This window comes from Myxine glutinosa, chromosome 7 (assembly GCF_964187855.1).
Source record: "Myxine glutinosa chromosome 7, kmMyxGlut1.1, whole genome shotgun sequence".
Lineage (NCBI taxonomy): Eukaryota > Metazoa > Chordata > Myxini > Myxiniformes > Myxinidae > Myxine > Myxine glutinosa.
The window spans coordinates 139,736,387-139,761,856 of NC_136267.1; the positions used below are offsets into that span (position 1 = coordinate 139,736,387).

Below are 25,470 nucleotides of genomic sequence, written 5' to 3' on the forward strand. Positions count from 1 at the left end.
TCTTAATCTGAAGCCATTCCAATGTTGTTTTGGCTGTATGCTTTGGATCATTATCATGTTGGAACATAAATCTTCGCCATAGTCTAAGGTATTTTGCACTCTCAAGCAGGTTCCTTTCAAGGATTTGTGTATTTGGCTCCATTCATTGTTCCCTCTATCGTTACAAGTCTCCCAGTCCCTGCCGCTGAAAAGCATTCCCATAACATGATGCGGTCACCACCACAATTCATGGTTGGGATTGTGTTAGATGTGTGATGAGCTGTGCTTAGTTTCCGCCAAATGTAGCACTTTGCTTTCAGTCCAAAGAGTTCAATTTTCGTCTCATCAAACAACAGAATTGTTTGCCTCATTCTCTCAGAGAATTTCATGTGCCTTTTTGCCAACTCCGGGCATGCTGTCATGTGCCTTTTTCTCAGGAGTGGCTACCATCTGGCCACTCTCCCATTAAGCCTAGATTTGTGTGGTGCTGCAGAAGCTGTTGTACATCCGGTGGCAGGTTCTCCCATCTCAGCCAAGGAACACTTTAGTACTGTCAGAGTGGTCATTGGATTATTGGTCACCTCCCTGACCCCGGTCCTTCTTGCCCAGTTGCTCAGTTTGGTTGAACGTCCAGCGTTTATGATGGAAGAGTCTGGGTAGTTCCATATTCTTTCCATTTCCAAATGATGGAGCTCACTGTGCTCTTGGGAACCTTGAACTCTCTAGAATTTTTTTTATTCCCTTCCCCAGATCTCTGGCTCCTCACACTTCTATCTCGGAGTTCTACGGACAGTTCCTTGGAGTTCATGAAAAAGTTTCTGCTCTGAGATGCACTTTCAACGTTGGGACCTTATATAGGAAGGTGTGTTTTTTTCTAAATCATGTCCAATCGATTGAATTGGCCACAAGTGAACTCCAATCAAGCTGTAGAGTCATCGCGAGGATGATCAAAGGAAATTGGATGCACCTGAGCTCAATTTGGAGTGTCATAGCAAAGTGGTTGAACATTTGTTGACTCAAGACATTTGAGCTTTTCATTTTAAATTATTTTGAAAAAATCCAAAAAAATAAATTCCACCTTGACATTATGTGGTATTATGTGCAGATCATTGTCAAAAAAAAACTCAATTTAATCCATTTTATATTCAAGCTGTAACAACAAAATGTGAAAATGTCAACGGGTTTGAATACTTTATGAAGGCGCTGTACAGTTTTATGTGTAGAGATGTCTGGGCTCATGGAGGAGCTAAACGGGAGAGAGAGGAGTAGGATAATGGACTGATGAGGGGAACAAGGAGGTACAAGGAGACAAGGACATCACAAAGTGTGGATTACTGATGGGACGGGGAGTGTCAGTGGCAATAGAAGGGAGTAAAGGTTGCTATTGTAAAAAGGACAAGGTGACAATGGGCAGCACTGTTGAAGGATGGAAGCAAATGAGACGACAAATTGAAGGACTCGGTTCCACGGGAATTCCACAAACAGATTTCATTCCAACGACTTCAATTAAAAGGGCCGTTCAAATATTCATAAATCAGAGTTTGTATTTCCATGTAAGTAGTTAACTTCATATCCTGAATCACAGTCACCCTTTAACATTTGTGTGTTTGTCTTATGCAGAAACATTCAGCAATGTTTCATTTCGGTTACTCGAGGTACCATTTAATTATGATGGAAAGATGGAAAGAAAAGCATAAAACAAAGGATGAGACTGCCTCCAAACTTCCAGTTTAAGTAACTTGGGAATTGCAAACTCGTTCACAGACTGGCATGGAGGAATTTGAAGCCTTTTGGCTTCTGGGCTTCTCGCTTCCCTCTCCAGGCCAAGGCAAAGTTTCACTTGTCCGGGGTATAAAACAACTAATCTGTAGAGCTTCTTCGCTGTGTTCACAGCCACGTCATCATGTTGAGCGCTCGACAGACCAATCGGCTACAGGGGGAAAGTCCACGCTGGCACTCCATTTTCTCAACTTAGTGCCACCCACGTGTTGTGGGTCAACTTGACCTGGCGAGGCCCGAACAGGACCGCTTGCTGTCTCATCTAAAACATTGCCAGTTTAATTAATTATCCATAGGGACTAAACGAGATGATGATGTCAGACAGCTTGCATGTTCACTTTGGCGGTTCACACCCACCTTACTGAGGTCTGACTCACTCTGTACAAGCCGCATTCCAAACTATATAACTAGTACAAAACAGGAATTGGCACTCAGTAGAGAGCATACCCCCGCCAGGTGAACCCTTTTTATGCTCATCTGAGCTCCGCCTGTTTATCATGCTCATCTGAGCACATAACTTGTGATGCTGTGTGATCCAAAGTTGAAATCCCATACACAGCGCTGTCTTGTCCATTGTCTCCTGATATCTTTGAAGTTCATGGAAAACTATTATTGTCCTTGTCCAATATGTGATATATATCCAATCAATTATATATATTTGCATGCAAAGAAAAGAAGATTAAGACTTACGCAACATGTTGCTCTGAAAAATTCTGAAACGTTTCATAGTCTTCAAAGTGTAATATATTTTATTAATTTCCATTTACTGTCCACCACATTTCGCTCTGAATGCGTCCATAACTTTTTGAGATATCCTGCTATGTATCGTTTTTGGCCTTATCTCCCAATGGTGAAGAATCACTTTTTAATTTCTACTAGCCGGATCCGGATCCTCACCAAAATTTAATCATTTCTGCCATGTCACATACGTTACATCTCTGCCAAATTTCGTCCTAATCCGTCCATAACTTTTTGAGATATCTTGTTCACAAACAAACGGACAGACAGTGGTGAAAACATAACCTCCATCCACCTTTGGGGGTGGAGGTAAATATGGTAAACCTTGTTCTGTAATTAATATTTGTAACCTTATTAATGAATACAATTTGGTTACACGTGACAATATTAGGATAAAAAGAATACCTCAACATGGATTTAACGGACAACAGGAGAAAATGGGCAAATCAATATGGATTATGGGATTTCACACGGGGATCCTAACTTCTTGATATATGAGACATGTACTCGGTTTGGGACAGGTCAAATCTTCTCCAGTTTCCCTCATCCATTTCTCTCCATTTCTCTCTCCTTATTTCCCGAATCCTCTTTCTTCACCTCCATATTCTGCTCTTTTTCATGGCCCTTCATTTTCAGTTATAATCTTCTAGACGAGACGGATTTATGAAAAAAGGACATGTATAAGCTTCGAGGTGCATTTTGTGGTAAAAGTTGTAAAGTTAAAGTAAAAGAGCTGCATGTATATACATGATATATAAATGTTTGTTCAAAGAAATTGTCCAAAAATGGCAATTTGGCAGCCATTTTGCTTATGCTAATGAGAAGGTTAAAAAATCAAAGTTCGGCTTGGGAACCTGGTTAATCGAATTCAGCATACCCTAGTTATGTTAAAAAGTGCGGTTCCCAACTTTTACCCAAGCATTCACCTAACATTCGCATTTCTCAGAAATCCATCTAGTCTATTCCCAATGAAGCCCTAACCCACCCCTCACAATCCCCCACCCACCCCTCACAATCCCCCACCCTCATCCATATAGTAAGTCCCTATCGTCCCAATTAAAAACACTTTAAGAGCAGATCATTATATTCGGTATGAAACACGAAAAATACAATTGCCTCGTAAATACAGTAGATATTTCAATGATATTTTTCGGCAAGTTTACAGTTTGAATGTTCATCGGCTCATTGTGATATGTGTAATAATGATTCATTTAAGTGATAATAATAGGATTTAAAAAAATATTATGTCTTTAATAGGGCATTTGGGAGGATTTCTAAATTGATAGCCTTCTCAGATTTGAACTGACTGAACCAAATTGTGATTGTTTCATTGTTGGACCCTTGGCAGAATCTTTGTCCTTGGATGGGATGGTAAAGCTGGCTATCCCATTTGCAATCACTAAGCAGGATATATCCCATGGTATTTTGCAAACTAGTCATCTGCACATAGCCCTGCATTTGAGCTGATAGCTTGGCTGCGTCTTGCATGTCGATGTATAAAACGGGACGCTGATGTTAAGTATTAAAGGATTCACATGTTAAGTTACTATGAAACATGATTGGATGCTCCGTGTATCATTGTTGCTCATATTGGTTCACGAGTTATCAAACAGAGTGATCACTATATTCGTCATGTGTGTGTGTCTGTCTGTCTATGTGTGTGTGTGTGTGTGTGTGTGTGTGTGTGTGTGTGTGTGTGTGTGTGTCTGTTTGTCCGCAGCATAACTACCCGATGATATCATCCGATCTTGATGAAACTTGGGTGGGATGTTGATATCATGATCTCGTTGTGTCCTGCCGAGAGTGGGCGCATTGCGCCCATTGTGGGCGGAGCCACGCCCGAAAAAGATGTCTTTTTAGGGGGTAATCGAGTTCAAGCTACATCTTCTCCGAGGGAGTTGGTGGAATCTGACAGGGGTTTCGGTATTTGGTTAGGCCAATGTCATGTGTCTAGCCCCACGGAGCTCGATTTTTCATTTTCGCCCCAAGGTCACAAGGACACGGAATTTAGAAAAGTCGATTTTTGATGGTGTTATAACATTGTTCGCTTCCTGATAGGGTGAAATGTCGTACATGATCTTATATTATCACATACATCATGAAATACAAGTTTTCCAACAAATTTCAGAATCCTCCACCTTTGAACTTTGATGGTCACAAAGGTCAAAGTTTCAAAGTTGTGGGAATCGAACCGAATTTTCGGTATTGCGTAGCTAACTAACCTCATAACTGATTATACATTATTTTCTATCTCATTTCAAGGTCAATAACCTTGGTTTTGACATTTCTGGGCCTGACATGTCTGGCCAAACATGACTGTATGCTCAAAAAAGAACACAAAAAATTGACGATTTTATGAAACCTTGACCTTTGTTGACCTTTGACCTTTTGAGCTAAAAAAAACAAAAAACAATTGGCTTCTAACTTTTAATTGCTCAACCAACTCAGTGTCCCGATATGCAAATTCTTTAAATTTCAGATAAATTGGATGAAAATTGACGACCTTATGTGACACTCACCTTTGTTGACCTTTTGACCTTTAGACAAAATTATTAATTTGACTTATCCATATTCTCATAAAGAAGCTTTGTTGAAAATTTTGATGACAAAAGGTGAAATGGTAAAAAAAAACGTCATGGCTCGGACAGACACACAGAGTGATTGCAAAAGCCCGTCTCCCGCTATGCGGAGGAAGGGTTAAAAATGAAAATTGTTCTTGATGCAGTATCCTATCAATAGCTGTGTGATATATTATTCTTTTGGAAATTTTCAGGCAGAGCCAAGACCAGAATATGAGACAAAACTGATTGAAAAGAAACAAAAGAGGAAGAAGAAGGAAAAGCAGAAAAAAGGCAAAACAAAGAATGAGGTATGTTGTTCGTGCATTGAATCACGTGAAGAATATTTACTGCCTGATCAGGTTTACATAAAATGCATGAAAGTTTTCATGAGGTGGGATTCACGTTTTTGCTTGAATCTGATATGAATCAAAATATGATGGAATCAGAATTGACGGAATCAGGTTCCTCTAGAGAGTTTGTCCTTAATTCCTTGACCACTTCTATAATCCACAGTCACATATTTGCGTATCTTCCTCAGAGTCTTCCACACAGCTCCTGCTGACATATGAAGTCAGGCTGCAATATGTTTAATGGTGTAGTCTTGACTTGCACACTATCTAAGACTTTGATTTATATATGTTTATCATGTAATGTTTCCTAACCAGGAGCTATATTATTCACAAACTGCAATGATAAACCCGTTTATATTTTGTGGCGTAAGTAGAGATGGGGCATTTTCTTCTTCAGGTGTGGAACTTTTTGATTGCTTGCATGACAACTAATCACAGTGTACTATGTCCACGTACAGGACTGCAAAATGCAGCATGTTTTTTTGGGGGTTTTTTGTATACAAGATCGAGGCTCGTGAAAGAGCGAACATTAATCACACAAAAAGTCAAACCGACACATAAAACATATAATAAGGGGAGCGGTAGACAAGATGGGGAGAGAGGGGGAAGGACACAAACACAACATTTGAGAGCAAGGACATCGAGAGATCTGTGGGAGGGAGAGGGCTTGGGGGAGGTGGGAGAGGTATAAAACATATGGACACTGCAAGGACTTCCAGGAAAGAAGTTGGAATTTCAAAAAAAGTGGATCTGGGGTGAATTAGCGGGGGTAGAAAAGATCAAGGTTTTGGATATGGGGAAGATAAGAGATGGTGGTGGACAGCTGTTTTAAAGACTTGGAGGGAGGAGTGGGAGTTTGTTGCAGAGGCGGGAGAAAAGGGGAATGAAGGAGTAAAGGTGAGCAGCGAGCCTAGATTTTGGCAGTTTAACCATAAGAGTTTAAAACAACAGAAGATTTTTACGCATACGATGCAATCCCATCACATCTTATTTGCATTTTATACCAAAATTTGCTCTCTGTTTCCATATTTATTTCCAAAAGCTGTTCCAAACCACGTTGACTATTCTTGCTGTTGGGTGACCATGATTTTACAATTGATGTAATCCCTCATGGGCAGACCATAGTCCTGCCTATTTTGGATAGTTTGTAATTCTCTCCACATATGTTGTTTTGTTTTTAAAATTAATTTAAAAGTATATGCATAAAATAAGTTGTATGTACAGTATGATTCTAGTTAATGTGAAGGCGTTGATAAATATTAAAGTGAATGAAAAAAACTCAAAACAACAGAAGATAAATGGTTCATGATAAATATAATCTAAAGACATGTAATGAACATTATATGGCAATAGCAATACTCCATGTCACAATACTCCATGCACAATATTCTCCAAAACCAACAAGAAGAAAAACACATAAAATGTCATCGTCCCCGCCGTGGTTTTAGTAATTTTGCTGTACGGAGTTAAAGGCTGTCAGTCGGCCACATTTGGTCGGATGACAAAACAAAATCTTCTGCATATGTATGCTCATGTATTTTCTTTGTGTCAAGTTTGAAGAAAATCGGTCCATGCATGTCCGAGAAATGGATGGGGACATATTTAAGTAACAAAATGGGCACCAGTCGGCCATCTTGAATCTGATCTCGAAAAAAAATGATGAGCATATGTTACCCACATTCATTATCTGTGTGCCAAATTTGAACAAGATCGGTAAATGCATGTCCGAGAAATAGTTGACGATGTGGTCAATATCAGGTTTTTTACAACCAAAATGGCTTCCAGTCTACCAGTCGGCCATCTTGGATCTGATCTCGAAAAAAAATGATGAGCATATGTTACCCACATTCATTATCTGTGTGCCAAATTTGAACAAGATCGGTAAATGCATGTCCGAGAAATAGTTGACGATGTGGTCAATATCAGGTTTTTTACAACTAAAATGGCTTTCAGTCTACCAGTCGGCCATCTTGGATCTGATCTCGAAAAAAAATGACGAGCATATGTTACCCACATTCATTATCTGTGTGCCAAATTTGAACAAGATCGGTAAATGCATGTCCGAGAAATAGTTGAGGACGTGGTCAATATCCGGTTTTTTACAACCAAAATGGCTGCCAGTCTACCAGTCGGCCATCTTGGATCACATCATGAAGCAATATGTTGAGCATATGTATACCGTCATGTATTGTCTTTTTGCCAAGTATGAACAAAATCGGTCCATACATCTCCGAGATATGATTGCGGATGCACGGATGCACGGATGGACGGATGGATGGACGGACGAGACCAAATCCATTAGCCCCCATTTCAGACTAAGTCCATCGGGGATTAATCACTGAAAAACAATTATGATCAGGTACAAGGCTACTGTATAACTTTTGGGGTTTGTAAGCCTTGTCTGATTCCTTCTTTTCACACCTGTTGAGATGTGCAGGTAAAATACACACCGTCAAGTGAATTATATTTTACGCATCAGGTTTAGTTTTGATCACTTTCGCTGTGGGTTTAGCTAAAGTATAAGGTTAAACAATGTGCTTGTGAAATGTGTGTAAAACCTCCCACAATGCTGTTCGTTTTGCAGCAGGCTGTGAAAAAGGCTGGACCGCGGCGATGGAAGGAGACTGTACAATCGGCCACGGCTGGAGTTAACCTGGTTTGTAACTATGGACCATAGTGTGATCAGATTACTAGGCCCACATTTAATAGGACAAGTTTACAAAACACTTTCTTTGAAAATCTTTTTTAAACTGACACTTTGTCTCCAAAAAATGGAAAATTGCACTGTCAAAAAAGCTCACAATGCTCACAATCTGAGTATAAAATATTGTACAACTAATTTACATCCTTGACATGAAAATAATGTGCCAATTAGGCAGCGAATGCAATGCACCGTCAGTATATTTCCCAATACCGCACCGTGGTGGCAGCCACGTCTTGTCCCAGATTGCCTGTGAAACGCCATGTGCTTTTCACAGCCAATCATGGGAAAAAATCATGGAAAACATGGAAAGGCAAAGCGCCATGTGGCTGTCTCCACATAAATTACAGGGAAATTAATTCAGCTGCATTTGTGCTTCATGATTTAAATAAAAATCTTGAAAATAATCTCATTTTATGACATTTGAGTTGAATTGCTCTGTACTATTCATCCAAGATGTCTGTAACATAAAGGTGCAAAATCGATTTGTGATTAAAGGCTGTCTTTGTACATCACCCTTTTACATTCACCTTGTCCTGAGTTGACCTGATTATTTAATTTGCATTACATATGCAGTGGCATGCCCAGAATGAAATTAACATCCCTGATTTAAAATATACTTTATTTTAACAATTTGTGATATGAACACAATCAAATGGATTATACATTCGTATCTGGAAGGATGTCCATTACTTTTTGTACAATGTTTGAACTCATGTCGGAATGGAATCAATGACATTCCACATGACTGCCTGATAGTGGCATCTTGTATACCAGCATCTTCCAGTTTGGAATACATTTACTGCAGGAAGTTGATAAGGAGTGTGCTGCAGCTTCCTGCCGATATATATATATATATGAGCCAGTCAATAAGTAACCTTGAAATGTCAATATAAATTCGAGAATGTAATGTGTGTAGTTGTAGACAACATATGTTATCTCTATGGGTAAAAGTCATGTTTTGCCTGTTTTAGATCTGGCAACATTGAGCGTATGACGTCAGTAGAGCAGTTCCAAGATGGTGGCTTCCTTTGAAGCTCCCACCAGGGAGGAGCGACGTTCTGTCATCCGTTTCTTGGGAAGTGAGTGTGTGAATCCCAGTGAAATCCATCACAAAATGAAGATGCAATATGGTGATGCACGTTTATCGCTGCAGCAGGTGTACCACTGGGACAGGAAGTTGAAAAGTGGAGTGTCCACTGTGGCAGACGCTGCTCGCTCGGGCCGGCCCCACACAGCCGACACACCAGAAATGGTTGCAAGATTTGAGCGCGTCCTAAGGCAAAACCGTCGCATTACGCTGGATGAAGTGGTCTCCGAATTGAACATTAGCCATAGTTCAAAACAACATGTCATTCAGAACGTGCTGGGGTTCCACAAAGTTTCTGCAAGGTGGGAGCCGAGATAACTCACACTCAAACTGAAAGAACGGCGAGTGGACGCATGTGAAGAACTCCTGCGATGTTACAAAACAGAAGGCGACGCTTTCTTACAGCGTGTAGTGACTGGGGATGAAAGCTGGGTCCACTACTTTCAACCAGAAACGAAGAGGGCAAGCAAAGAGTGGCGCCATTCAACTTCCCCAAAGCCCAAAAAATTCCGCACACAGCCATCTGCTGAAAAAGTGATGCTGACGCTCTTCTGGGACAGCCGAGGCCAACTTGTAGAGCATTACATGCCCAGAGGAACCACAGTCACCAATGCATCATACTGCAACCTCCTTAAAAATCATCTGAAACCAGAAATCAGATCAAAACGTCGTGGACTACTCACTACCGGTGTTTTGCTGCAGCATGACAATGCTCGGCCCCATACTGCCCGTGCTACAACTGCAACAATTGAGGACCTGCATTTTGAGTGTCTGCCTCATCCAACCCACTCGCCAGATCTCTCCCCTTTGGATTACCAGATCTTTGGGCCACTTAAAGACGTGCTTGATGGAACCACTTTCCGATCCGATGAAGAGGTCCAAGAGGCGTTGCACGAATGGCTACACAAGCAGCCAAAATATTTTTTTTCAAGAGCAATCCAGGCCTCAGTAAAGCACTGGAAAAAATGCATTGAACCGCAATGGAGATGCTGTTGAAAAATAACATAGTTGTTGCACACGTACATGCAATAAACAAGTTGTGAAAAATATTTTAAGGTTACTTATTGACTGCCCCTCGTGTATATATATATATATATATATATATATATATTGTTACAGACACGACTTTGATGTTAGGGTGGGCCGAGCGGAATGGCCGCCGTGTCCGCACAAGTTACCCGATTATACTCGAACGTTGACTAAATCGCGCTATGCTAAATCAATGATGGAAAAGACACAACGGCTGGATTAAAATGACACGACACCAAGGGTTCAGTTCTCAAGACCTCCGGAGGAGGTTATATTAGGGCGGAAGGTCAGATTACAACGACAAGAGGGACAGCATAGGAAGACAGGCACTTAGACACACTCTTATAATAGCCCCGACAGACGACAGATAAACAGGACAAAAACTGACTCACACGGGGATTGATGGCAAGGAAAGGCGGGTTGGTCGATGGCTCAAGGTGCACTCTTGGCTCAGGGACAAATCGACCCGGTCCGGTCCAATAGATGCGGGGAGGTCGCTCAGCGCTCGGAGGTCGCGACTGGTCTGTTCAAGCTGGGGGCGCATCTGACGTCACGTCCGGTAAGTGGCCGCGTATATCCGGCGGGGAGTGACACGCCCTCGGCTCGTTAGCTCCGCCCCAGATGGAATCGGCCCGTTGCTTCTCATTGGGTGCGTGCGGGGGGGTTACCGGCTCCGCCCTTGACGAGGGGCTGACAAGGAGCCCCTTCGTGGTAACCCCGTCGGAGCGCATGGTCAATGGCGGCTAACCGAGCCGGTGTGAGGACGCACACTCCCCCGCGCCGCGCCGTTGTTGTAGTTGTTGTTGTAGTTGTTGTTGTAGTTGTTGTTTGGGGAAGAAGATGGGAGGAGGTATGGGAAGGTCCTAAACTCACTACTGGTGCCATATAATCACATTCTGGTGCAACGAAGAGTCAGAATTAATGGAAACGAGTCCTTAACTGACATAGACTAAGAATAACTAGCAAGATGTCCGAAAGTTGTCTACGTGAGATGCGGTGGACCTGGGCACGACATTTAATGGGGGAAAAAGGGGAAGGTCGGTTCTACAGAGTGTTATTTACAGGCAATGGGACTAGGGAATGGGGGATTGGGGATAGTTGGGGAGTATTGGGGAAATAGGGGAGTATTTACAAGCGGATATTGAGGCCAAGTCCCATATCCGCAACAATATATATATATGTATATATATATATACATACATACATACATAAAGTACAGAATGGCCACAAAGTCCGTTCCTATGCACACAGTTAGAATTTAGTTAGAATTTATCTGTATGCTCCCCACCATTCTCCGCACAAATTTGAATTTTTCTCCATGTTCTTCTGAACATTTTCCATTTTTGAGTGTTGGAGGTCATAAAAGCAACTCCTGACAGCTGTTTTGAGGTCTTCAGCTATTGTTAGGTGGAGATGAGAAATTTCCTCTTTCACCTGTCCTTAACAGGAGAGGCTTCTTTCTGGCCACTCTGCCATAAATCCCAGATCGGCGGAGTGTTGCAGTGATGGTTGTCCTTCTGGAAGTTTCTCCCATCTCCACACAGGATCTCTGGAGCTCAGCCAGAGAGACCATCGAGTTCTTGGTCACCTCTATTACCAAAGCCCTTCTTCCCCGATTGCTCAGTTTGGCCGGGCGGCCAGCTCTAGGAAGAGTCCTGATTGTTCCAAACTTCTTCCATTTAAGAATTATGGAGGCCACTGTGCTCTTGGGAACCTTCAATGCAGCAGAAATTTTTTGTAGGCTTCCCCAGATCTGTGCCTCGACACAATCCTGTCTCTGAGCTCTGCAGGCAGTCCCTTCGACCTCATGGCTTGGTTTTTGCTCTGATATGCATCGTCAGCTGTAAGACCCTACTTACTAAGACTTACTTTTTCCACATGCGAAATTTGCATTTATGTTTATTTAAATTATACAATGCAATACAAAATGTAAATGTTTCATGATATTTGTTATGTTATATCACCTTTATCTGTCAATATTGTTGAAATTAAGTTCAAGTAGCTGTATGTTGAAATATGTTGAAAAAGTCAAAACTTTACATGGGGTGTACTTACTTTTTCACATGACTGTATATATATATATATATATATATATATATATATATATATATATATATATATATATATATATATATATATATATATATATATATATATATATATATATATATGTATATATATATATTGTTGCGGATATGAGGATTGCATTTTTTTGATTGTGTTGTATTATATTGGAAATGGTGATGAACATGGTTTGGATATGGCCCCTTCTGCCTCCGGAGATGTGTAAAGATAAAAAGGGCGTCTCGGTAGTTAATTCCATAAACACCACATTGCAGGACCCGATAAAACCCTTGTTCAGTAACTTATATCTTATTATGTGTTTTAGAGTAAGGCCTTGTCTTCCATTAGAATAATACTCCATTGCACCGAATCAATTAAGAATAGCTCCCCTTCAATAATTCCATTTCCCAGCCAAACTCTCCATCTGTGGGTGAAGCAGTTCACAAGCGTGGGGTGCACGCCCTCTCAATTCGCTGCTATAGTGAATATGTGCTCCGTGCTCTGTTTGAACAGGAGGGGCGGGGTCGCCAGGGAGAGGCAAGCCCAGGGCGTGCCACGAACGGCGGGGCTGTGCAGCCGCATGCCCAAATAAGGAAACAAGCCCATGGCTCGCCACGAGGGGCGTGCCGTCAGCGCGATGCCCAAATAAGGAGACAAGCCCGTGGGATTACCATACAAGGTCACGAAACAGAGCACGGGGGAGAGGGTGGTACCGAAACCGAAGGGGGCATGTCAGACCTGCGCTGAAGGTTTGGAGAGAAGGGTGCGACGATCGCTGGGACAAGACACACGAGGGATACGGCAGATGAGTCCAAGTGCGTAAGAGGGCGTGTCAGTCCCGCGCTGGAGAGAGAAGTGAGAGGAAGGGAATACGAGCTGAGCTGCGTGGAGAGGGACACGAAAAAGAAGGGGTCCAAGAGAAAGCCGAGGAGCTTTTATGAAACAAGCTACACGAGAGATACGGCAGAGGAGTGCAGCCCCGTTTCAACCAGCCGCGTGAAGCCCTGACGGTGTGCGCTGTAAAGCCGAATACAGGGAGCTGCCGGCTCCTCGCTTCCCACCCGGAGTGGACCTGCTCGCTGTGCCCTGTGATCCCACCTGCTCATCCTTTCCAGCCATTCCTGCCTGCAAGTTCCCCATTTGCGTACGTGAGTTTGTTTTGTTCATGCTGTCCTGGGTAGTAACTAAGTCTGTATAAGCTAGTAATTTTCACTGTGTCACCTGCGTCTCATGTCCCCTGTAAATAATCGTGACTGCTCTTTTTGCTTATGTGTGTAAATAATAATACACCCCGTTACTCTTCTGTACGTCTCCTTCTTCCTCTTTGCATTCGTCGTCTTAGTCTTTTCCCGATTGAATAGCGGTGGCGCGATACGGCCAACGTTTGGGTGAATCGGGTTTAGTCGGGGAACAACTGTTCGGCCGCGGTTACCTCCGCTCGGTAAAAATAACATCTAATCCGCGGACCGTAACAAATTGGTGTCGGGGAGTGAGATACGGACCCGAAGCGCGCTTAACGCGCTCAAAATTACAAGCTGCTGGAAATTTGTGTTGTAAAGCAATACCCGAATTTTGAAATCGCGCCATGGCTGGTCAAGGCGACGGGATGCCGGTGGGAGAGACACAGATAGACGGGGTAGAATCGACCCAGGACCTCGGGGAAATGTATGTGGAGGAAAGGGTGGAGGAGAGTAAAGAAGGTGTGGTTGAGGGGGTATCAGGCGCACAAAATGGCGCTCTCGCGCACGTGGTTGAGGGGGCCACGGCCGCAGAACCAATGAGCGCGGTCCAAATGCAAGCCTTCATGGCCCAATTCATGGTGGAAATGCAGAAAAAAAACGACAGTATGGAACAAATGGAAGACAGAAGGAGGGCTGATAGTGAGAGAATGGAAAACAGAATGTTGGGGGTAATGAGGGACGAAGCGAGGGCTAATAGTGAAAAAATGGGGAACCGGATGGAGGCTCAGAGTGAGCAATTGGGACAAATGGGGGAACGGCTAGAAGCAAAATTTGAGGGTTTAGACAAGAAATTTGAGGGATTAGACAATGGGATAGAGGGGGTGAAAAATGGGTTAGAGGGGCTAGAAAATAGGATGGAAGACAAATTGCGGGCAATAGGGGAGCAATCCGCCCGATAAATTAAACAAATGGGAGAGCAGATAGAGGAGGTAAAAATCGGGGTAGAAACCAAATTGGATGCTCAGAGGGATGAATTGGGACAGATGAGGGCAGCATCTACAAAAGAGAGGGAGGAGATGAAGGAGGAGATACGACGAGGTGTAAGTGAGGAGGTCTCGGGGGTACGCGAGGAGGTAAAGCGAGGTGAAAAGCGTATAGAGAAAGAGGTGAGAAATGGAATGGCTAGGTTACAGGGGGGAATAGAAGATCTGACGGAGGAGGTGGAACAGCTGACGGAGGGACAAAAAGAACTAACGGAGCAGGTTCAAAGGAACACTGCAGTACTAGGAGGGTTAAAAGCGACACAAAACGACATTAAAAATGACTTGATAGCGACACAGAGGCAATGTCAGATGGTACGTGAGGGACTGACAATGAGGTTGGAAGAGGTGACAGAAGTAATGGAGACGAAGGACCGAGAGGTGAGGACGCACATAGAGATGGTCAAGATAGCCTCAGAGGACGAACTTGAGGAGACGCACCGGGAAATAAAAGAAGTGAAGCAAAAATTAGAGGAAGTGGAAGAAGAGGTGAGTGAAATTAAGAAGAGATGGACAGAAACTAAGAGAGAAATACAGGAGGAGGTGATGGAATATGTACAAGGTCGGTGCTCAACTAATAATGGTGTGCTCACTAACCAAATAAAGAGTTTGCAGGTGGTGAAGGAGGTGCGGAGACGAGGTGCCAAGGTGAGTGGCGATATAATCGGAAATGTACATGATGTGAGGGGAGCTTCAGTCGGCTTGGGGGTTGTTTCGGACCCGGGTGTTCGTGAGAGGCCGTTGGTGAAGTGTGCGACAGGTCTGGTGTGCGAAAGAGGAGGTGTGCGAGAATGTCCGACTCTGGGGTGTGTGAGGAAAAAGTGCGCGCCGAGGAGTGAGTGTGCTGTCGAGAGTGAGTCGGTCATAGCGCGTGTGCGAGGGAGCACATGGAAGCGCGTAGTGGGGAGTGTTACAAAGGATGTAACGGAAGCATGTACACCTGTGGTGAGTGTTACGGAGGAAGTAACGGGAGAGTGTGTGCAAGAGGATGCGCGAGAAAGGTGTGTAACGGACGAGTGCATGGGGAAAGAGTGCGCTGTCAAGAGTAAGGGAGAATGCACGCCTGTAGTGAGTGTTACGGAGGAAGTAACGGGAGAGTGTGCGCAAGAGTGTGCGTGAGAAAGATGTGTAACGGACAGGTGCATGAGGAAAGAGTGCGCTGTCGAGAGTAAGGGTGAGTGCGCTGTCAAGAGTGGAGGTGAGAGTAGTAAGAGTGACACGGAGCGTGAGTTGGTTGTGACAGGTGAGAGAGGATGTACACCTGGAATGGAAGGATGCACACCTGGAATGGTAGAGCGTGTGTGGGAATGCACACTTAAGTTGGTAGTGAGGCACGTGGTTGGGTGTGCGAGTGAGAGCACACCTGTGATTGTCACAGAGGAGGTGACCGAGGAGGGGGCGTGTAGAGGTGTGTTGGTAAGGTGTGCGAACGTCGAATGTGTGCCAAGGTGTTCGGTGGTCAGGTGTGTGACCAAGTCTGTGAGCGGAATGAGTGTACCTGGGTGTGTAAGAGAAGGTGCAATGACGAGGAGCATGGGAACAGCTGGATGTATGAGCAAGGAACGGGCTGCGGGGTGTAAGCATGCAGGTGAGGCATCGACGGTAACCGGGTTAGCGGTTAGAACGACATTTAGCCGAATCGGGCCCTCGGTGCGTGCCGGGTTTCGCGTGCCGCGAGGACCAGCGGGGATCCGAACCACGGCGGGTTCAAAAGGACCGCCGTACGTGATCCACGCTGGGCCTCGCTTGGAACGGACGCGTCCATGCTCCGCTAGGCGGAACGGGCAGCCCGATAGGAAGGGTCGTCATGGCGACCCCTTTTTGTTGAGGCGTTCCGGCAGGTCGAGATCGGGACATTGGATGGCTCCGTGCCAAGGTGGTGCGTGGGATCTCGGCCCGGGTAAGCCCCCGTCCCTGCACCGAATGCGGGACGTATCCAGCCGCTGGCACAAAACAACCCGCATTCATTGCTCGGCTTTACGAAGCCGAGCTCTGGAAGTGAATTGGCGCACCGAGAGGCACTAGTAAGTAGACTGTGATGACGAGGATAGTGTTTTGGCCCCGAAATTAGAAAAACAAAATTTGATGATTGGCAAAGGATTGGCAGAGTGATGATTGGTAATGGTACAGTGATTGGCAGATGATTGGCAAATTTTTGAATGGCTGAAATTTGGCGAGCAAAATTTATAGTGGAACGTCCCCGATGTGGTGGGATGGCCAATCCACCATCCCTCACAGCAGGGGGGCAAAGGAGCACTAGATTTATGGGGTTGATGGCAGTGAAAACTAGCCCGGGTGGGTTAGGATATATCGTGTGTAGGGACCTAGAAGATGACCTTAGGTAACGTTAAGATTAGTTAGTGACTGATACCTGCAGTGGGGACGCAGGTAGATTAGTGTGGATGATAATGACGAGGGAGCGCAATAGTTAAAAGGGGCGACTGGGAAGCGCAAGTTTCAGAGGGGAGTAGTTAGATGAGATGATGCCGTGTGTTTGAGGATCGGAAGTGTATTGTGAAAAGTGTATGGTGAACAGGTGTGATTGAACAGGTGTGATTGCGCAGGTGTGCAACTGAACAGGTGTGGAGCAGAGTATGAGTGAGTGATGATGATGAGTATGGTGCTGACCAAATGGTCCAGGAAGAGGAGGAGGTTGCAGGTGGCACCAGGTGTGAGTGCACAGGTGTGCACCAACAGTTGTGTGGAATACATGGAGTGTGGAATATATGGGGTATTGGAATGGATGGTCGTGGAGTGAGTATGATGGAAACTATGGAGTGGAGTGGATGGTGCGAAGGTGTGAATGGGGGAAGAGTGGACCCCCATCACGAATACCCGGGGCGGGTAGTGTAAGTGTTAGGGAGAGGGTATAGGTAAATTGTGGTTGGATATTGGCATCTGTGGTGTGGGTGGAAGAATGGTATTTGGATGGGTGCATTAGTGTTGTGGAAATGGCTGGGCGTTTAGCCTGTTAGTGTGTGTAGTTGGTTTGGGCACTCCACCACTGTGAGGATGTCGGCCAGGTGAGGCCGCAGGTGGGCTCTGGGAGCCGGTAGTTGTGGATGGGGCCCGAGGATCCGGAGGACGGACCCGGGTAGCCCAGTGCCAGAGGGCACCAAGGGGTGACAGAGCCAGGAGGGGCCTTCCCCAATTAGATAGGTTAGGGTGAGGAGCTAGGTAAGCTCGGGTGGCAACTACAGTGGTGGAGGTGTGCAGGTGGGTAGACCTGCTGGGAGAGCTACACGCCTCAGCCCAGAAATTGTGCAAGGGCACCGGGAGATGAATCGGGGGAGTGAGACCCCAAATTGAGAAGCACCACAGTTTGGTCAATGGGAATTGGTTTTTAGAACCCATAGTGTAAGTTGGCCAATGGATTGGCAGGGAAAGACCCCGGGTAGTGTAACGTGTGTTAATGTCATTTAGAAAGTAGTTAGGATGAAGATCTCCTCGCACCATCTGCATCCACTCACCTGAGGTGACGTAACTCCACACCATGCCATGTTTAATTATTTAATGTTGCAAATGTTTTGGAATGTGAGACGCATCATGACGTGGGTGTGACATTGTGCTTTGTGTTCCATCTCTTCCTCCTTATGAGGATTGATGATGAATTGGTGATGGCAAATTTTGGATAGTGGGATTGTGAAGACGAATTTGGTATAAGGGAAATATGGGAAGACGTGACGGTAGTGACGAATTTGTAAATGTGTAGATTTTGTACATATGGGGTAAGGGCAAGGGTAGTGTAGGTGACAGGGGGGTGACGTACGGTAGGGACGAGCTTTCTCACTTCGCCCTCCGTACGCATTTCACCTTGCATTGCCTTATTGATGTGTACCCTTGTGACCTTACCCCTCGCTCATCTGTCTTGTCCCCCTTTTGTCTCCCACATGACCTGTGCGCCATTGGGCGCCGAGGGGAGCGTGCGTGAGTCCGCCATTGTGCGCCCGGAACTCCCAGAACCAGCTGTCTGCATCGATGCACCACATTATGGACCACATGTCTGTGGCCGAGCACCACTTATGGACCCCATGGGTTGGGGCGTGGCCCCTCTGCTGGAACTGGCCATGAGGGCCCGAAATTTTGCTGGCGGACCTTGGCCACAGGGCACCGATGCCCCACAGGTGAACCACACGTAGTCGGCCCTGTGGGCCATAAATAAAGAAAAATAAAACGGACACGTTAGGTGCATTTTATTATCACAAATAGGCCGCCAGCAAAGAAAAGTCAACATCTGGAAGAACAAATAATAATAGCCAGCAGAGGGAGCCGAAGAGCAAGAGATCACCTGCAGGGTTAGGGGTTGTTTGGTTATTTTTATTCATGAACACTGATGAACAGTGATGACTGCACCGATTGGTGCTTGAGGGTGTGTTGGTGCGTTAGGGTGCTTTCATGGTGCATTGATGCAGAGCAGACTGTCTCCCCCCCAGAAAGAACAATTACAGGTCCTGGGTTAGTTTTGCAAATAAAAGTAGCGTCAATTGTAAATAATGCTCCCCACCGTCAGTGTATAGTTTGAAGACCATTCCGCAATTCGGTTAGCTGTGGGCGTGAGTCTGTTAGGCAGGGTGCAATGGAGCAGCGGGACATATTTATTTATGTTTTAAAACTGTCACACTCAGGGTCAGGTTAAAAGTAGAGGGAACTACACCTACGTGTCACACTAAATTAAAAGTTGTAGGCCCGGGTCGTGCCTAAGAGGAGGAGGGTGCAGTGTTGCGGATATGAGGATTGCATTTTTTTGATTGTGTTGTATTATATTGGAAATGGTGATGAACATGGTTTGGATATGGCCCCTCCTGCCTCCGGAGTTGTGTAAAGATAAAAAGGGCGTCTCGGTAGTTAATTCCATAAACACCACATTGCAGGACCTGATAAAACCCTTGTTCAGTAGCTTATATCTTATTATGTGTTTTAGAGTAAGGCCTTGTCTTCCATTAGAATAATACTCCATTGCACCGAATCAATTAAGAATAGCTCCCCTTCAATAATTCCATTTCCCAGCCAAACTCTCCATCTGTGGGTGAAGCAGTTCACAAGCGTGGGGTGCACGCCCTCTCAATTCGCTGCTATAGTGAATATGTGCTCCATGCTCTGTTTGAACAGGAGGGGCGGGGTTGCCAGGGAGAGGCAAGCCCAGGGCGTGCCACGAAGGGCGGGGCTGTGCAGCCCCATGCCCAAATAAGGAAACAAGCCCGTGGCTCGCCACGAGGGGCGTGCCGTCGGCGCGCTGCCCAAATAAGGAGACAAGCCCGTGGGATTACCATACAAGGTCACGAAACAGAGCACGGGGGAGAGGGCGGTACCGAAACCGAAGGGGGCGTGTCAGACCCGTGCTGAAGGTTTGGAGAGAAGGGTGCGACGATCGCTGGGACAAGACACACGAGGGATACGGCAGATGAGTCCAAGTGCGTAAGAGGGCGTGTCAGTCCCGCGCTGGAGAGAGAAGTGAGAGGAAGGGAATACGAGCTGAGCTGCATGGAGAGGGACACGAAAAAGAAGGGGTCCAAGAGAAAGCCGAGGAGCTTTTATGAAACAAGCTACACGAGAGATACGGCAGAGGAGTGCAGCCCCGTTTCAACCAGCCGCGTGAAGCCCTGACGGTGTGCGCTGTAAAGCCGAATACAGGGAGCTGCCGGCTCCTCGCTTCCCGCCCGGAGTGGACCTGCTCGCTGTGCCCTGTGATCCCACCTGCTCATCCTTTCCAGCCATTCCTGCCTGCAAGTTCCCCATTTGCGTACGTGAGTTTGTTTTGTTCGTGCTGTCCTGGGTAGTAACTAAGTCTGTATAAGCTAGTAATTTTCACTGTGTCACCTGCGTCTCATGTCCCCTGTAAATAATCGTGACTGCTCTTTTTGCTTATGTGTGTAAATAATAATAAACCCCGTTACTCTTCTGTACGTCTCCTTCTTCCTCTTTGCATTCGTCGTCTTAGTCTTTTCCCGATTGAATAGCGGTGGCGCGATACGGCCAACGTTTGGGTGAATCGGGTTTAGTCGGGGAACAACTGTTCGGCCGCGGTTACATCCGCTCGGTAAAAATAACATCTAATCCGCGGACCGTAACAATATATATATATATATATATATTACATATATATATATATATATATATATATATATATATATATATATATATATATATATATATATATATATATATATATATATATATATATTGTTGCGGATATGAGATTGGCCTCCATCCATATCCGCTTGTAAATATTCCCCTATTTCCCCAATACTTCCCAACTATCCCCAATCCCCCATTCCCTAGTCCCATTTTCTGTAAACAACACTCTGTAGACCCGACCTTCCCCTATTTCCCCCATTAAATGTCGCATCCAGGTCCACCGCATCTCACGTAGACAACTATAGGACATCTTGCTAGTTATTCTTAGTCTATGTCAGTTAAGGACTCGTTTCCATTAATTCTGACTCTTCGTTGCACCAGAATGTGATTGTATGGCACCGTTAGGAAGTTTAGGACCTCCCAATACCTCCCCGCAGCTCTTCCTCACGGTTCAGCAACAACAACAACAACAGCAGCAACAACGGCGGCGGCGTGGGGAGTGCGCGTCCTCACTCCGGCTTGGTTAGCCGCCATCGGACATGTGCTCGACGGGGTTACCACGTAGGGGCTCGCTGTCAGCTCCTCGTCAAGGGCGGAGCCCGGTAACCCCCCGCACCCAATAGAAGCGGCGGACCGATCCCATCTGGGGCGGAGCTAACGAGCCGAGGGCGTGTCACTCCCCGTTGAGCATGCGGAGGAAGAGGGAGGTGACGTCAGATGCGCGCTGGACTTGAAGGAAGAGAGACGCCACCTCCGAGCGCTGCAATACCTCCCCGCATCTCTGGACTGGACCGTGCCTGATTCTGCCCCTGAGCCAAGGTGCACCTTGTGCTATCGACTGCCTGTCCTTCCCTGCCATCAATCCCTGTGTAAGTCAGTCTTGTTCCGTTTGTCTGTGGTCTGTCTGGGATGGATAAGATTGTGTCTAAGTGCCTATCTCTTCTGTGCTTTACCTCTTACCTTGTAATCTACCCCTTTTCTGCACCACCAATTATATCCTCCTCCGGAGGTCTTGAGAACTGTACCCCTTGTGTTGTTTCATTTATCCCAGCCGTTGTGTCCTTTCCTTCATTGATTTAGCATAGCGCGATTTGATCAACGTCGGGTGGAATCGGGTAAACTGTGCGAACACGGTGGCCATTCCGCTCGGCCCATCATAACATCTTAAACCGCGTGTCCGTAACAATTGGTGTCGGGAAGTGGGATTGGACCCGAAGCGCGCTTCACGCGCTCGAAATTATTAACGGCGAAATTTGATTTTGTTTTACAAAAATAAAAACCCGAATTTTGAAGGTCGCGCTATGGCAGATCAAGACGGCTGGGTTCCGGTACAGGAGAGTGAGGCAGGGTCGATCCAGGACCAAATTGAGGGACATGAGGAGAGCGAAGCAGTGAGGGCGGCAGGTTCGCAAAATGGCGCCTCGCACATAGCTACGGCGGCCGCACCCGCTGCACAAGTGGGAGGGATGGCCCAAATGCAGGCCCTCATGGAGCAATTTATGGCGCAAATGCAGGCATCCCTCAACCTGCAGAAGGACGATATGAGGGCTAATAGTGAGCAAATGAGGGCTGATAGTGAGCGATTGGGTGAGCGATTGGAGGGCCAAATGGGGGTAATGAGGGACGAAGCGAGGGGTACCGGTGAGGGGTTAGAACAAAGGATGGGGGCCCAGATCGGAGGGTTAGGGAGTAGAATAGAGGGATTAGACAATAGATTAGGGGAAATACAGGAGGGGTTAATGGGGGTAGAAAACAGAATGGCCGTTCAAGAGAATCAAATGGAAGGGATGCAAAAGGGGTTAGAGGGGTTAGAAAACAGTATGGAAGGCAAATTGAGGGACATGAGGGACCAAGCGGAAAGGGAAGTTTAAAAAATGGGGCAGCAGATAGAGGGGGTCAGAATGGGGGTAGAAACCAAACTGGATGCTCACAGGGAGGAAATGGAGCAGATGAGGGTGGCATCTGGGCAGGAGATGCAAGTGATGGGAGAAGAGATCAGAAGAGGTGTGAGTGAGGAGGTCGGAGGAGTGCGCGAGGAGGTGAGGCACTGTAAGGAGCGCATGGAGAAGGAGGTGAGAAAGGGGACGGTAAAATTGCAAGGTGGTATAGAGGAGTTGACGCTGGGAGTAGAACAACTGACAGTGGGACAAAAGGAGTTGGGGGACCAGGTAAAGAAGAACACAGCGGTAATAGAGGGTTTAAAATCGACACAGAAGGAGATGAAAAAGGACGTAGGGGTAATTAAAAAAGAGTGTCAGACGGTACATGAGGACCTGACGAGGAAAATGAACAAGGTGGTAGAGGTGATGGAGGTTAAAGAGCGGGAGGTGCGGGAGCACATAGAAAAAAATAAAGTGGAGTTAGAGGAAGTACTTAAAGGGGCGCACGAGGAGATGAAGGAGGTGAAGCAGAAATTAGAAGAAGTGGAAGAAGGGGTGAGCGAAATTAAGAAGCGACGGAGAGAGGATAAGAAAGAGATAAAGGAGGAAGTAAAAGAATTGGTCCAAAGTCTGTGTTCGGATCGTGATGATGTGCTCATTAACCGGATGAGGGATTCACAGGTGATGGAGGAGAAGCGAAGAGAAAGAGGACCCGGTGTAAGTGGTGACCAATATGGTCGTGCGTATGATGCGCCAGGTGATTTAATAAGCTTGGGGGTCGAGATAGACCCGGATGTTCGTGAGAGGCCGAGAGTGAGGTGTATGGCTGGTCCGGAGGGTATGGAACGAGGGTGCGAGCGAGAGGGTCGGGTGATGGGAGAGGTGCGAGGTGTGAGTGAGCAAGGTTGTGGTGGTGTGGAATGGGTAGCGGGTTGCGGAAGTGTGACCCATGCATCGACACCAACAGGGGTAGTTTTTAGAGGGACAGGGGAGGCACGGGAGCCCCTTGGGGGTAATGTACTGTGGGGGCCCGGCCGGTTCGGCCCCGCGCTGACCCCGCAAGGGGCGACGCACGGGGTCCGGCAGGCGGGCAACGACTCGCATACGAGGTGGTCCCACAAGGTCCCACTCGCGCCGAATGACGGCAAGAGTGATCTACGCGCGTACCTGGCGCAGTTTGACTGTGTGTGTAAGGGCAACGGTTGGGGTGAGGACGAAGGTGGAGTACACCTGGTGGCCGCATTGCGCGGCACGGCGGCGGAGGTGCTGACGGCATTACCACCGGGTGCTCTCACCCTGCCAGCCCTCCGCGACGCCCTAAGTAATCGATTCGGCATTGAACAGCAGAGCGAGCTTGTTAAAGCTCAGCTCGCGCTGCGAAAACGCAAGCCCCAGGAAGCCATCGGGGAACTTGCCCACGACATTCGCCGCGCAGTGGGGATCGCACATGCTAGCATGGCAGCGGATTCCCGGGAAAGCCTGGCGCTGGACCATTTTATCCAGGCCCTCCCGGATATTGAGCTCCGGCAACAGCTCGCCATGTGGCGCCCGCAGACTCTGAGCCAGGCGGCTGACGCTGCGGCCCGTTGGGAAGCAGCGAGGCCCCTGGCCCGGGGGAGCGAGCGTCACGCAATGGCGGTCCGCCAGGTGGGACCCCCGATGGAGGGCGGACCCCTTAGGGGGCCCGCCCCCGACGTGAGTCCTGACCTGGCGGGCATGGTCCGGAGGCTGGTGGACCAGCGCCTGGCGGGACCTGGACCATGGCAGGCGGCCCCGGATGTGGCCCGCGGTGGACCACGAGCGGGTAATCCAATTCGGACCTTCAGGGGGGGAAATTTGGAATTCCGGAGACAAGCACCTTATCAGGTGAGGTGCTATACTTGCAACCGTCTGGGTCACCTGGCGCGGCACTGTCGAGCCACGCGCCGGGATGATCCCCGGCGGTTGAGGTCCTTAACTCCGCCCAGGGGGGAGCGGGTTAGCCGACCCCAGACACCCCCCCGCCAGACCACGGGAAACTAGAAGGCCTTACACCGGCGAGCAGGCGCCCCCGTGGATTGCCTCGGCTTTAGATGCCGAGGCGGGAGGCTTATTAGTGCCAGAGGACTGGGGGATTGATGAGCGATGGGCCCGGTGGGTAAGGGTGGCATCCCTGCCACCCTTCCCATGTGGGGGCAGATGCGCAATAGTTTATGGGGTGTATGGCAGTGGAAACTAGCCCGGGTGGGTTAGGATATTGTGTGTAGGGATCTAGCGAAGATGACATTAGGTAACGTTAAGGTTAGTTAGTGACAAGGATACCTGTAGAGGGGACGCAGGTAGTTTAGTGTGGATGATAATGACGAGGGAGCGCAATAGTTTAAAGGGACGACTGGGAAGCGCAAGTTTCAGAGGGGAGTAGTTAGATGAGATGATGCTGTGTGAGAACTGAACAGGTGTGTGGAGCAGTGTGGAGCAGTGTATGAGTAGTGAGTGTTGTGGATCAGCGCGAATGCGCTTGGGGGAGAGAAGGGTGCAGGCGGCACCAGGTGTGAGAGCACAGGTGTGCAAGTGCAGGTGTGTGGAATACATGGAGTAAGTGGTACGGAGTGGTGTGTATGGTGTGAAGGTGTGGATGGGGGAAGAGTGGACCCCCATCACGAATACCCGGGGCGGGTAGTGTAAGTGTTAGGTAGAGGGTATAGGTAAATTGTGGTTGGATATTGGCATCTGTGGTGCGGGTGGAAGAATGGTATTGTGGATGGGTGCATTAGTGTTGTGGAAATGGCTGGGCGTGTAGCCTGTTAGTGTGTGTAGTTGGTTTGGGCACTCCACCACTGTGAGGATGTCGGCCAGGTGAGGCTGCAGGTGGGCTCTGGGAGCCGTTAGTGTCAGTGGGTGCCTGAGGATCCTGGGTGTGGATCGAGCAGCCCGTGCCAGAGAGGGCACTGAGGGGGTGAGAGTGCGAGAGGGCCTTCTCCAGTTAGTTAGGTTAGGGTGAGGAGCAGGTAAGCTCGGGTGGCA

At 47.1% G+C, this 25,470-nt stretch overlaps 1 protein-coding gene across 1 annotated transcript in view; it reads left to right on the top strand.

Moving 5' to 3' along the window:
• Positions 1-25,470, top strand: part of LOC137430878 (anoctamin-1-like) — a 210,907-nt gene that overhangs the window by 131,728 nt on the left and 53,709 nt on the right. The window contains exons 16-17 of the mRNA XM_078782360.1: positions 5,270-5,365; positions 7,992-8,063. Coding sequence (XP_078638486.1) covers positions 5,270-5,365; positions 7,992-8,063 — 168 coding nt within the window. The remainder of the gene's footprint in view (positions 1-5,269; positions 5,366-7,991; positions 8,064-25,470) is intronic.